This window comes from Sinocyclocheilus grahami, unplaced genomic scaffold, assembly GCF_001515645.1.
Source record: "Sinocyclocheilus grahami isolate Dianchi unplaced genomic scaffold, SAMN03320097.WGS_v1.1 scaffold95.1, whole genome shotgun sequence".
Lineage (NCBI taxonomy): Eukaryota > Metazoa > Chordata > Actinopteri > Cypriniformes > Cyprinidae > Sinocyclocheilus > Sinocyclocheilus grahami.
Genome location: NW_015505274.1, coordinates 1474541 through 1487387, shown reverse-complemented (window position 1 = coordinate 1487387; position 12847 = coordinate 1474541). Strand labels below are relative to the sequence as shown.

At 37.9% G+C, this 12847-nt stretch overlaps 1 protein-coding gene across 1 annotated transcript in view; it reads right to left on the bottom strand.

The window, feature by feature from the left end:
* Positions 1-2438: 2438 nt before the first annotated feature.
* The window catches only part of LOC107587672 (cytospin-B-like), an 89943-nt gene continuing 79534 nt past the window's right edge, over positions 2439-12847 (bottom strand). Inside the window, exons 4-8 of the mRNA XM_016275536.1 lie at positions 10296-11740; positions 7425-7632; positions 6774-6847; positions 6260-6435; positions 2439-4073 (exon numbers count right to left, since the gene is read on the bottom strand). Coding sequence (XP_016131022.1) covers positions 4019-4073; positions 6260-6435; positions 6774-6847; positions 7425-7632; positions 10296-11740 — 1958 coding nt within the window. The 3' untranslated portion in view covers positions 2439-4018. The remainder of the gene's footprint in view (positions 4074-6259; positions 6436-6773; positions 6848-7424; positions 7633-10295; positions 11741-12847) is intronic.

Genomic DNA, 12847 nt, shown 5'->3' with positions numbered 1-12847 from the left:
CTGGGGAGGAAGTTTGGAGTTAGATTTTTTTTTTTTATATATATAGTACAATGAACTTTTATTTCTAAAGTTCAGAGAAAATTTTATTAGTCATAATACAACCCATTTAAGGTAAAGAAATGGTTCAGGAGGACCCTTATGAGGACTTATATTCATCTGTAACCAAAATTTGCCACTCAAACTGTCAAGGTCATATAAAATGTAAATGTGGGAGGACATATATTAATATCGACATTCATCTGGCTTCTGAAATTTTGTCAGCAAGTTCGGAATGAGCCGTTTTTGCAGCTTAGATGGTCTTTTGAGCTGGGGAGGAAGTTTGGAGTTAGATTTTTTTTTTAATATATATATAGTACAATGAACTTTTATTTCTAAAGTTCAGAGAAAATTTTATTAGTCATAATACAACCCATTTAAGGTAAAGAAATGGTTCAGGAGGACCCTTATGAGGACTTATATTCGGATGAAGCTGGAATGACTGTCTGACGACGCCACATTAGAGTTTTTGTATTCTGCTAAAGGCTATTAATAATGGGACTCTTTGTCTTTTTATTCTAAGAACATTAAACTACCTCTCCAATCTTACATGACATTTTTTGTGATTAATGAGCAGAAGTCCTGCTGTCTCACCACCCGTAACTTACAGAAGTATCTGTGCAACATAAAGACAGGCGGGAATGATTTGAGAGGTCTGGCTGCTGTAATGAAAGCCAGACTTTCCTGCTGCCGTGTTACTGATAGATTGTGATGGCAGACAGGAGATGTTTGGAGAGAATTACATCATCAGCTCAGATTAAAGAATGGCTTCTATTAGCATCTGTTTCACTATGATAGCACCATGATCTAAAGATTTAATCACTGCCTAAATATCTTGTCAGCAGTCATTTTACGATCCGAGACATTTTACTCATTAATGTCTCAGCTCTTAAAATGAATGTTACATGGAAGAGAAAAGACGTGAAAAAGGGAGAGAACAAGAGTACGAATAAGGGGGGACTGAGTGAAAAAAAGAAAAGCTGCAAGAAAGGTCTTGTCCTCACTCGGCACAGCTGTGTCAAAAGACTTGATGAGAGATTTGACCGTGGCTCCTGGTTCTGAGGACGTGCTGCTTCCACTCCCATTGCCATTGGTTAGGCAACCACCAGTTGCATTCTGGGACATGGTCATTCGGCACCAGTGAGGACTGCCTTCTGAATCAGAGAGACTAAGGTCTTCACTCCATGACCTATCAATCACAGAACACATATACAGATATAGAGTGGCCACAGGGGTTTTACATGAGGCACTACATGTGTATGTGATGAATAAACTTTTGCTTTACAGTAAAATAAATATACATAAAATACAGATATAATTATATGATTTTTGTTGTTTGGTTCACATCCCACCCCGATAATCAAAAGAGAAAAAAGATAAATTAAATTCATGGTAAAATAAAGCTATAAATAAATATAAATACAAATATTTTAGGACTACAATTTTTTGCATTGTCACATTATTTTCATCACAAATAAGCACATTTCCTCCTCAAATATTCGTATTATCATAATGTGTCTAGGCATGTGTAATCAGTATTATTCCCGATTCTCATTAGTTACAACAATTACTGTTATTTTTTATTTAATGAAAATGCTGCAATATAATGTATTTATTAAAATGCAATATTTGATCAAAATACTGCATTAGAATGCAATGCAATACAATGCAACAAACTAAAAGCAGGACAAATCATTTGTAAATAGTTTTTCCACATTGTAGTAACGAGAATGAAATATATTTTTTTAATTATTTATTTTATTTTTTTGCATTATGGTACTGCAAAATGGGAGTAAACATGTACAATTAATGCCACTATATAGTTTCTTATTTCTATCTTTTGATTTTGGGATGAAACATAACCAGGCATGTCTTCTGACAGGTTTTGTGGGATTCAACAAGTATAATCAATCAATGAAAGACAAAATGATGGCTAATAGTTAAAAATTCACATTTAATGTCCACAAAATATTTTTAAAGAACTACATTAATGGATTAATTAAATAATTTTTAGTACAAGACCATAAAGATAACATTTTTCATGTTTAATAAATACTCCGTAGACAACATACTACTGGCATATTAGAGCTAATTGTCCACACATCACAGTGTGCGGGAGACTGTACAGTATATGCACATTTGAACACATTTAAGTGAAGTTTTACTACCTGAGGCAGAAATTTCCTCTTGTACAAAAAAGGTTCAATATGCATAAAATATGCATGATATAAAATTGCTAAATATTAGCAAGAACTCTTAAAATACAGTTCTAGTGATGCCTCTGTTCAGGATAAAACCCCAAATTGTCTGTATCATGTTTCTTTACTGTAGATGGATGAATACAAACATGTGAAAGTGAAAAGTGAGAAGCAGCCTTAAAAACACAAGAGACGTAACATGCTGGAATGATCTGATTTATTGAATGGAAAATACACAATACATTGATGGCAATTTTAAACATGTACATTTAAAACCCCATGTGTTAGAGATAAATAGTATTGTATCTCTCACGAGTACAAACGTCATTGCAGTCACATGAAAAGAGTGCATGTGTTACATTTGCACATTCACTGAATTGTAACAGAAACTGCATCATTTAAAGGCAGAGAAGGTGTGAAACTACTGAACATGAAATCATATATTGGCACAGTCATGTCCTGAACTGTTAATACCAGCAAGTAATATAATTTCTGATAAACTGCATCTAGATGAATATGTTCCTGTGAGATGTACATCCTGAGATTTGACAAAACGGCAGTCGAGGACCTGACTTCAAGCCTTTTAAAATCCCGAAGATGATATTGTACACTTCATACTTCAGAGTCATGTCTCATTCGCATTCGTAATATCATGTGATGTTCACATTCATTGAGAAATTCTCAAAGTGAAATTTGCCACAGATGATTAAACAATGCAAATAGGGATGTGGATGTGGCGTGGAAAGCTTCATGCATGAGGAACACAAACAGAAGTGCTTAGTTAAGTTGTTTACTTTGTGAGGTAAAGCACGTTTCTCAAAAGCTCGACTGATTTCTTATCACTACTTCTAGTGATGCAACCGAAACGACACAGTGACGATACAACCACCTTAACCCTACACCAAGTCATCTTCATTGGTTAGTGCTCGAGTAAATCAAATGAAAACACTGAAAAGTCAGAGGTTTGTAACTATAAGAATCTGTGTTTAAAGACTACAACAAGCTTGATATGTTGGAGTGTTGATAGAAATTGTTTGTCTGCCATCTAGTGTTGGACTTGCACACAGCAGTTAGAAACCAACATTTCATCACTCGAAAAGTGGCACATGAAAATTCCCAATGTTTTCATGTAACTCAAATAGATGTATCTGCTATGCCTAATGTGTAAACAGAAAACATGAAAGAAATGACCTGGAATAGAGGCAATTAAATGGTTTACCCTGGTTAATTACATTTGCCTCAATCTAGTTCAAGTTGGGGTTATTTTAGGCAGAAACAGCTCTTTGGCTGCTGTCAAAATACAAACCATTAAAACAAAATCAAAAAATGCTGGTAAAGTATTAAAGGTCCATAAATGTTGGCTTTATTCCTAAGGCAGCACAATACAAAGCTATTTTTGTACTTTAAAAAGACAGTGCCCAGTCAGGGATATAATAAATTAATTTTACAGATACATCCTTACACAATTTGTTAACTTTTTCTTCCATCTATCCCCAACATTTAAGTTGGCCCTGCTTAAAGTTGTAACAACACAAGCCTAAAGCAGGATCACATGATCAAACACACATCAAATAGTGCAGGTGCTGTTTGCTTTAGAGCAAATAGAAATTTCTCCTCTGAGCAGCTGTGGAAACAGCATATGTATTCCGGTTTTGTGATATTTTTTTTTCTTTTCTTTCCATCAAAAATTAAGAATTTGTTTCCACTTTCTCTTCAAGATTAATACTGACACACAGATAACTCTGTATTAGAATACTGTAAACCAGTCATCAGTTTTAACCCATCTATCGCCCCTCAACTGCAGTCTTGGAGGCCTCAAATGCAGGTCCAGTGGTGATCCTGAAAGAAACAGAGAAAACAAAGGTATATTTAAGGTTCAAAATGAAGGTTTGGAATAAAGATATATTAAAAATACTTGCTAAATTGAGTTTATTAGGACGAAAGCCTCAGATTGACTCATTAAGAAGCAGCATCATCAGTAAATCGAGCGTCATTTATAAAACAAATGTTTTCATCAAGGCAGCAAATGCTCATTCGTCATCATCAACCTTCATGCATCTCTCTGGAAATCAATAAAACATCTGATATTTTTCATTAGCAGATTTTAAGCAGGTCTGATGACTGAAGGAAGAAAACCTTCAAACGTTTCCAGCAACCTGAGATGTTTGCTTCACAACCTGTGTGCAAAAATCATAGCAAACAGCAGATGTCGCCACATACAACATTTTCAAGGGCAAGAATGTAAGGAAGAAAGGACAATTTGCAAGCAAAGCAGCCCCAGCCTATTTGAATAAAAGGAGCACAGCCAATCAGATAGTAGTATTGTTCAAAGCAGTGGGTGGGTAGCTAAGTCAAGGAAAACAGGCAAGACACAAGCTCTTGAACATCCTCGGTGATTAAATCACTCTGACCATCCATAAGCATTCTGTATGAGTGCTGGGCTGGTGCTAGCAGTGCACTCACCTGGGTCAGAGGGAAATCCTTTAGAGAGCAATCTCAGGGAGCATCTGAGGGAGGGGGAGATCGACGCACACTGGCTGTCCGTTTGAACGGAGGGGAAGAATTTTTAAAGATCTAGCAACTCCAACGCACTACTTATAAAAGCGCTGTTTTATTAAGCCCGTCTCAAAATAAATAATCGGGTATTCAATACATGCACTCAGGCTCATAATCTTATTGGATTCCTATAATGAAGCGCACATGATAATGGGAGAAAATGTTGTTGCTAATGCTCTGCAGACTGATGCAAAATATTCTACGAAGCTAGCACATCAAACAGACATGAACACCAAAGCATTAATGCCAGCCCAACACCAAAGAGTAAAGACTATTTGACACAGGTAAAGATGTTGCTGGGGACATTAATTTTCCTCAAACAGTTTGTTCAGTGTATCAGATGTTGTTCTTGGAGGATGAAATGTATCAATTTGCACATAAAATAGATCATTATTTCATTATCAGTTCAAGCTCAGTTCATATGAATATATGAGTGTTTAAAATTTAAAAAAGATATGACAGGTATATTTGTGTGTTAAAAATAAGGCAGTGGGAGTCAGTGGCTGTATAAGAAACGTGAAAAAAAAAAATTATTCCGTGTCTATGACTTCCCACATTTTGTGTGTACATGCTTTGGTGGTTGGTTGACAAAATAAAAATGCGGTTTAATTGAGCAGTTGAACAAACTAACTACCATTTACAGTGTTGTTATTGTTAACTAAAACTATTAAAGTTGTTTTCATTAACTGAAATAAAGTTTTAGTTAAAAAAAAAACTTTTTTTTCTTACTGAAAAAAAAAAACGTTGAAGTACTAAAATGACTCAAACTAAAACTGAAATAAAAACATTCTATATTTAATATTTCATATATTATATATTTAATACTATTTTTAAAAATGACAAAAGCACATACCAAAATTAATAAAACTTAAAATGAAAACTGAATATATGAAAACACAAGCAAATTCAAAATATGAATAAATACTACAATTTATACAAGTCCAACTTTTTAACTTATGATTCAATTTCACTTGAACTTGTCTTTTATCTTTTAATGTCTTTTAAGGTACTTTTTTCCTCAAGACTTAAAAGGAATATCTACCGACTAAGCAGCAAAGCAGCTGCCTTTGGTTTTGAACACAGTAGGTGAGTTTTTTGGGGCCATTTCACAGTTTGCAGATACTATACCCAAAAAAAACAAAAAAACAGATGCAAGATAGTGTGTAAAAGCAGAGGAGTGAGGGTAATTTTGCATGACTAGTGATTTGAGTGTTCATTGGTAAAGTTTACTGCAGCCTTTAAAATGTCAGACATGAATTTCAGACACTTAAAATGTCAAATTCCCACTCTTTATCTGATCATGATATTGTAAGATAGTGTAACTTTGGGATGTAGTGAACTATACCAGTGAACCCAGACAGCGGCTGTCAGAGATTGATATTTGAATGGAGATGTGGCTTGTTAAGAGTTGAGAGCCCAGATGGATAGCAGAGGAGAGGCCAGTGTTGAGTTCATAATTGATTGTGTACCTGGCACCCTGGATCTGTTCCAACTCTGAAGCCAGTCTTGCGCTGTGCTCCTGCTCCTCCTGCAGACATCTGCGCAGCGTGCGCAGCTCCTCCTGAGCTTCCACCTTTATGTCATTGGCGACCACTACTGCTGTCTGGAGGTCAGCCTGGAAACGGCGCCACTCCTCTGTCTCATCCTGAAAGTCCGCACACAAACACATGCAGTTTTAGTCACGTGGACCGGAAGTGTTTTGGCCTTCGTGTGAGCTCATGGGGCTGGTCATGGAAATGTCATTTTCAGTCTCTGTGACTGATGACCACGGACATGGTAGACTGCAATCCAGCTTGCATTTGCAGCTCAAAGCGTGCTCTAATGAAGATCGTTCTGGTCTCATACACATAGCACTGTTCTGCACAGATGGAAGATATTCCTCCTGAATTATACAAACTGACATCCACTGTCAAACATGCATGGTTATGCTGTAGTTCGTTACAAAATGAAGAAAGTACAAGAAAAACAGATAAACAATTCCACCTTCATCTGTTTATTCATGGCCTTAATCTGCTTCTCCAGCTCAGCCTTGTTTTCTTCCAGCCTCTTGATTTGATCTGAAAAATAAGGACAAAATTACACAAAAATTATATATACACTACCAAGTGTGGCGTCAGTAAGATTATTAATGCAAAAATATTAAGTTTTTATCAAATAAATGCAGTCTTGATGACTTCTTTCAGGGAAAGACTTCTTTCAAAAATTTCATAAAATGTTAACAAATTAAACTTGTATTCAAGCTGTACTGTATCACATAAAGTAAATGTATATAAACACATGAAAATTAAGCCTACCGTGATAATTAAAGACATTTGCACCCAAAAATCCTCATAACAGTGATATATCCAGACATTTTATTTATCTGTTTTTCTTTTTAATTATTTTTACAATTTTACTTTCTTTTGCATTTGGGGTAAACTATGACCCGGGCAAGTTCTTGAAAATTAGGACTAAAAGCCATAAAGAGTTCTGAAATATAAATTCTGTTTAGTTTACATAAATAAAGGTCATTAAAAGGGGTTATTTCACTGCAGCTGGACAGACACAAAGGTGAGCAATTAAACATTCACAGCATGGGGCATGATTGTTTGGCAAGGTGGTGTACTGAGAACCAGAGACAGATAATAGTCATACTCTCCAGGTCCAGGATGGTCTGGTTGGTGTGCAATCTAACTGCCCGTTGCTGCTCCACCTGATCCTCCAACTCAAATATGGTCTCTTTCAGGTCCTTGATCTGGTTCTCAGCATCTCTGTTCTTCTCCTCTAAAGCGAGCATGTTGGCTTTATGATCTTGTTCCTGTTTCTCCACCCTCTCCAGCAGCTGCTGCCTGTCTGCCTCCACCTGTACATACAGACACACACATTTAAAACACATTAGTGCAGCTATTCAGGGAGCAGCTCTTTTATTTAATAAGGCCCTTCCACTGCAGCTCTAACTGGCCAGTCCTGCACACTGACTGCAATCCACGGCCTTTGACTAACAAATTATTAGGCTATTGGCAAAACCTAATAACAAACCAAATTATTTTTTACAACACTTGATACTGATTTGAGGAAATAAAAACTAGATCATCAGAGCTAAGGGTTCACATTATTACTGCCCATCCCAGACCAACAAAATTAACATTTTCTATTGTATTTGACCAAATACCCACTTGATTAAGGTAAGATCCATGAGAACACATAAATTAAATAAAAAAGCAGGATGATTGGTTGGTTTATCTAGGTTAGAAGTAATTAAGATAGAATTTTTATAAAATAAATTAATATAAAACAAAAGATTTCTATTTAAAATAAAAGCTGTTCTTTTAAAATGTATATTCATCAAAGAATCCTGAAAAAATGCATCATGGTTGCCATGTCATATTAACTGTGTTAATGAGAAATGTTTCTTGAGCAGCAAATCAGCATATTAGAATGATTTCTGAAGGATCATGTGACACTGAAGACTCAAGTAATGGCTGTTAAAAATTCAGCTTTGCCATCACAGGAAAAAAATAGAACAGCTATTTTAAATTCACAATGTCACCGCTTTTATTGTATTTGTAATTAAAAAATGCATGATTGGTAAGAATAAGAGTTCTTTCAAAAACATTAAATCATTTTACAGACCCCAAACCTGGAAGTGTATTTAGCTGTAGCATTTAGGATAATGTGTTAATGTTGAGACTGAGGTTTTAATTAGTCTTTTTTTAATAACTTGCTATGCTCTAAAAGCACCAAGCCCAGATCTATGCTGACTGACTAAAATGAGTAAAATGAGTTCTGAAATCCGACAACAGGTATTTCTCCAGTGTTGCATAAGCTACTAATTAATTGAGAATTAGATCACTCTTGTTGCGGTATAGGCCAGGTCATAATTCACTTGACAGCCGGATCAGCCTGAGTCACACACACTTCTTTCTTCAGAGCCTTGTGAACAGAGACGTGCTCACTGAGTGTGCGCTAAGACGAGTATGGCATCTTAAAGCTCTGTCCAATGGCAACTCCCTGGATGACATCTGGACTGAGGGTGTATGCTGAAGCCAAAAGGCTTGGCACACACAAAGTGGTTAAGTCAGAGAGAGAATTGTTCATGTTCTTGTGGGTATATAACGGTTCTTTCTGTGTATAATTGTATTTTAAAGGATGAGGTATGCCTCTAAACACATCACTACAACATTTACAAGTGCAAACTAGGCAGCTACAAAAGTTTGCCTTTAGTTTCGATATTTATGTAGGTTCCTCTCTAATTTTCTGGTGATCTAGGCAGAATATGGAAACTTAAAATATGCTCTGTGATTGGATGTAATGCAACTTCAGTATATGTGGTGACATTTTAATAGGTTACATGCAGTCCTTTTTTGACATTTAGAGAGAAATAGGGAGCGGACAGAGCTTTGTAGAACCCGGAGAGGGTATTAGGCAACAAAGTTGTTTACCCAAGCTGTCCTTTTAAAATTGTACCACATAAATGTTCCCAAAGGGTACATAATACAATGTCTTGAAGGACTAAGGTCTATAAAGATTTCGGCATATCCCAAGACTGACCTCCAAAAATTTATCATCACAAAAATAGGACACTCTCAAGAAGCTAACAAAGTATGTCAAAAATGAGTCACATCTGAATTGGCACTGAAAACCTTTGAGGCGATGATGGTCATAATACATGCCAGATGGACCACAGAATTCAAGCATTTCCAACAGCAAGACTGTTTTCACTACATTATGAACCTAAGGTTTATAAAGTACCTTAAAATGATCTAAAACTGTTTGCATTTCTAGTTTAAGAAAAAAAACGGTCTTCTTCACGTTCTTCTTCTAAGCCCACTCTTTCGTGACGTAATGCAGCTTTGACTGCTTGGTAAAAGTCTGGTAGAACCTGCAGAGCTCGCCTAGTATTCTTGAAGTTATCCTAAAGTATACCCTTAAACAGTGTACTATTTCAAAGGATAGCCATTAATAGTGGAGTCCAAAACCAGAGTGGACATTATCGAGTACACTCATTGAATGCCATAATGCAACTCAATACGAGCTTACAACCGATGTACACTTAATGGCTAGCCGCTAGAGAATACCCTATGCACTGTGAGGGTCTTGCCAAATGGCATCCAGGTGGCACTTCTGGTGCATCAATTCTCACTGGTGTCAGAATTTGCTGACCCATTTTCATTCACTCATTCAGCAGACTATATTAGTTGAGTAATGTAGGTAATAGTGAATGAGGTTGTAGGGGCTGATTTCGGATGAAGCCAAAATCTTCAGGATCACTAGAAGCTTCCAGGGAGGAAGGTGGCCCTATAGGAGAAGAATTGACCTCCCTTGCATCTGTGGACTTCAAACAATATCCTAACAGCATACAAGCATTACCAAATTAAAAGCTAGTGATAAACAAATAATTGGCCAGTATTTAGGCCACTTTAAGATTATTGGAATTGGGCGATAGCTGCATCTTTATATTAAAAACTACCAGTGTGGCTCTATAGCTTGTTCAGCGCACCTGGAGCACACTGTTTTACTGCGTACCTGCTGTAGCTCTTGTCGTAGCTCCATGCAACTCAGCTCCAGTTTGTCTCTATCTTCATGCGCTGCTTTGAGCAGACTTTGCAACTCTGTGTTATCACTGGCGCTCTGCACTGCCTTCAGCTCAGCTATCTTCTGCCGCTCCCCCTCCACTTGTGCTTTCAGACTAGCACTCTCCGCACTCAGAGCCTCTGTGGCTAGCCGCTGTTCCTCAGTTTTCCTCACCGCCGAGTCTTTAGCAACCTTCTCACCCTCCAAATGCACTTGAAGAAGCTCTACTTCTTCTTTTAAGCTCTTCACAGCAATTTGTGCCTCCTGATTCTCCATTTCCAAAGCTCTAAGACTCCCTGTCAGCTGCTGCTGGATGTCTACCAGCTTCTCTCTTTCAAAGCGGGAGCTCTCCACTTGCTCAGCCAAACGCTGTTCAAGCTCTGCAATCCGAGAGGCACGTGAAGCATCAGCTTCATTACACTGAGCTTGTTCTCTGAGCCTCTGGAGAAGGGACTCATTCTGTTGCACCAAAAGTTCTACACGCTCTCTTTGCTGCTGTAAGGAAGTTTGTAAGAGGCCCTTCTCCTCCACCAGACGCTCATTCTCAGCTGTTAGCTCCTGGACAACCTGTTGCTGGTCGGCCAGCTCCTGTAGAGTGGCCTGAAGTTCTTCGGCTGTACTGTGGTGACTCTCTTCCATCTTCTGGATGCGTTCTGTCAGGGACTCCACTGAGAGCTCTTTCACTGCTCCACTGGGCACAACACTCTTAATGCTGCTACTGACTGAGTCAGAGCATGAGGGAATCTTCTCAAATTCTGAGGAGTGTAAAGGAAAGCCTTTGGTGTCACCAAATGATGCAGAAGTTTTAAGGTGGCTTCCATTGACGGCATCTGAAGTGGTGTTATCTGGAAAAACACCATTAACTGAATGCTTGCTAGAGCTGGTAAGCAGTGTTGTGGAGCTCTCCAATGTAATAAGCTTCTGCTTCAAAGCCTGATTTTCTTCCCGCAAGGTGGCCAACTCACGCTGGAAACGTCCGTTCTTCTCCCTCAGTTCCCCTACAAGCACCTGGATGTCTCCAGGCGGTGCCGGTGTCCTTTCTATCTCTGAATTCCCCTCTGGTGTCCCAGCCTCTGATGATGAATCCTTCCCTTTATGCCGCTGGAGCTCCATCCGTAACTTACTGATCTCAAACTCTTTGGTTTTGGCCTCAGCCAGAAGCTCCCTCACCTGACTCTCCAGAAGGGTCTTGTCAAAAGCAACAGATTCTGCTTTGGTCTTGACAGAGCCACGTGAATGCTTGGACAGCATGGACAGACTGGAGGTGCTGGCACTGGTGACCATCTTTTTGGCTGTAGAGCTTTTCTGTTGGTCACGCAATGAGACACGCTCTCTGGAGATGCTTTGTGGGATCTCACGAGGAGCTGGGATCCCTGACTTTTTGGTTGACTGGAGACCTGGGTAGAAAAGAAATGATGTTCTGTTAGTGTTGGAAGTCTTAGTCTAAGTATATGCTGTACAGAATTGTTTGCTTGAGAAATACGACCAACCAAAAGCATTCCTTTGGGCAACTATATTTCTTTTTTTAGCCCAGTTTAGCCCAATTTCTTTTTTTTAGCCCACATTAATGATATTTTCTTATGACTAAGGGCATAAGAATTAAATAGGATTATGCTGAAACCGCTAAAGCAACAATATTGTTTTAGTTAAACAACTCCAGTCCACCAGACCAGAGATATGTGACAATGTCACCATTTTTCTCATTCCATTGTACAAGGTCTGGCGTATCTGTGTGAGAGTTCATTCATTTAGAGTGATAACAGGACAAAATGTGTTTTGTCTTGTCACTTTCAAATGGCCACCAGGCACTGCCTTCCTGCACTGTAGCCATAGCAGCACAGCAGAAACAAGAACATCTGAGTGGCATCAGAATGGCTGTGGGTGATGTACAGTATATCGCCTCTTTATGTTGTTTGCAAAATGGAGGTTAATTATTCTTTGGGAGGGGAGGCTGGTGAAAGGATTTTGTGGGTTTTGGAATAATCAGCAAATACCAACACAAAAGTATGCTTGACTGGGGCTTGTTAAAGCTGATGCCTCACCCTAATACAGAGATTATTTCAGACTGACAGTGTTTTCAAAAGGACCAGTGTTTCTCAGGCCAAAACAAAGTCAACCCAGGGGGCGCTGAGAGAGTAGAGAGAGATAAAACTACAAATATAAATTGCAACAATACAAATAAATAGAGGCATTAAATACAATGTCTTTAATGTACAACAGAGAAAACAAATGCACTATTGCAAATACACTTTACTCAATACAACACAGTTCGATAATGTTTTTTATTTAATATTTTGTATTTTTAGGGATTTTATGGTACTTAATTATATTCATGGAATAGTTATTATCCATTTATTACCTGTTAACCCCTTTTGAGCAAAGACCTGAAAATGAAATTTTAGCTTTCACTCTAAAACTGCATGAAAAAAAAGTCATAAATCTAAACAATTTGTGTTCCAAATTTAAGGTTCATAGCTCAAGAAATGAGCTTTCAGTAAGACTGT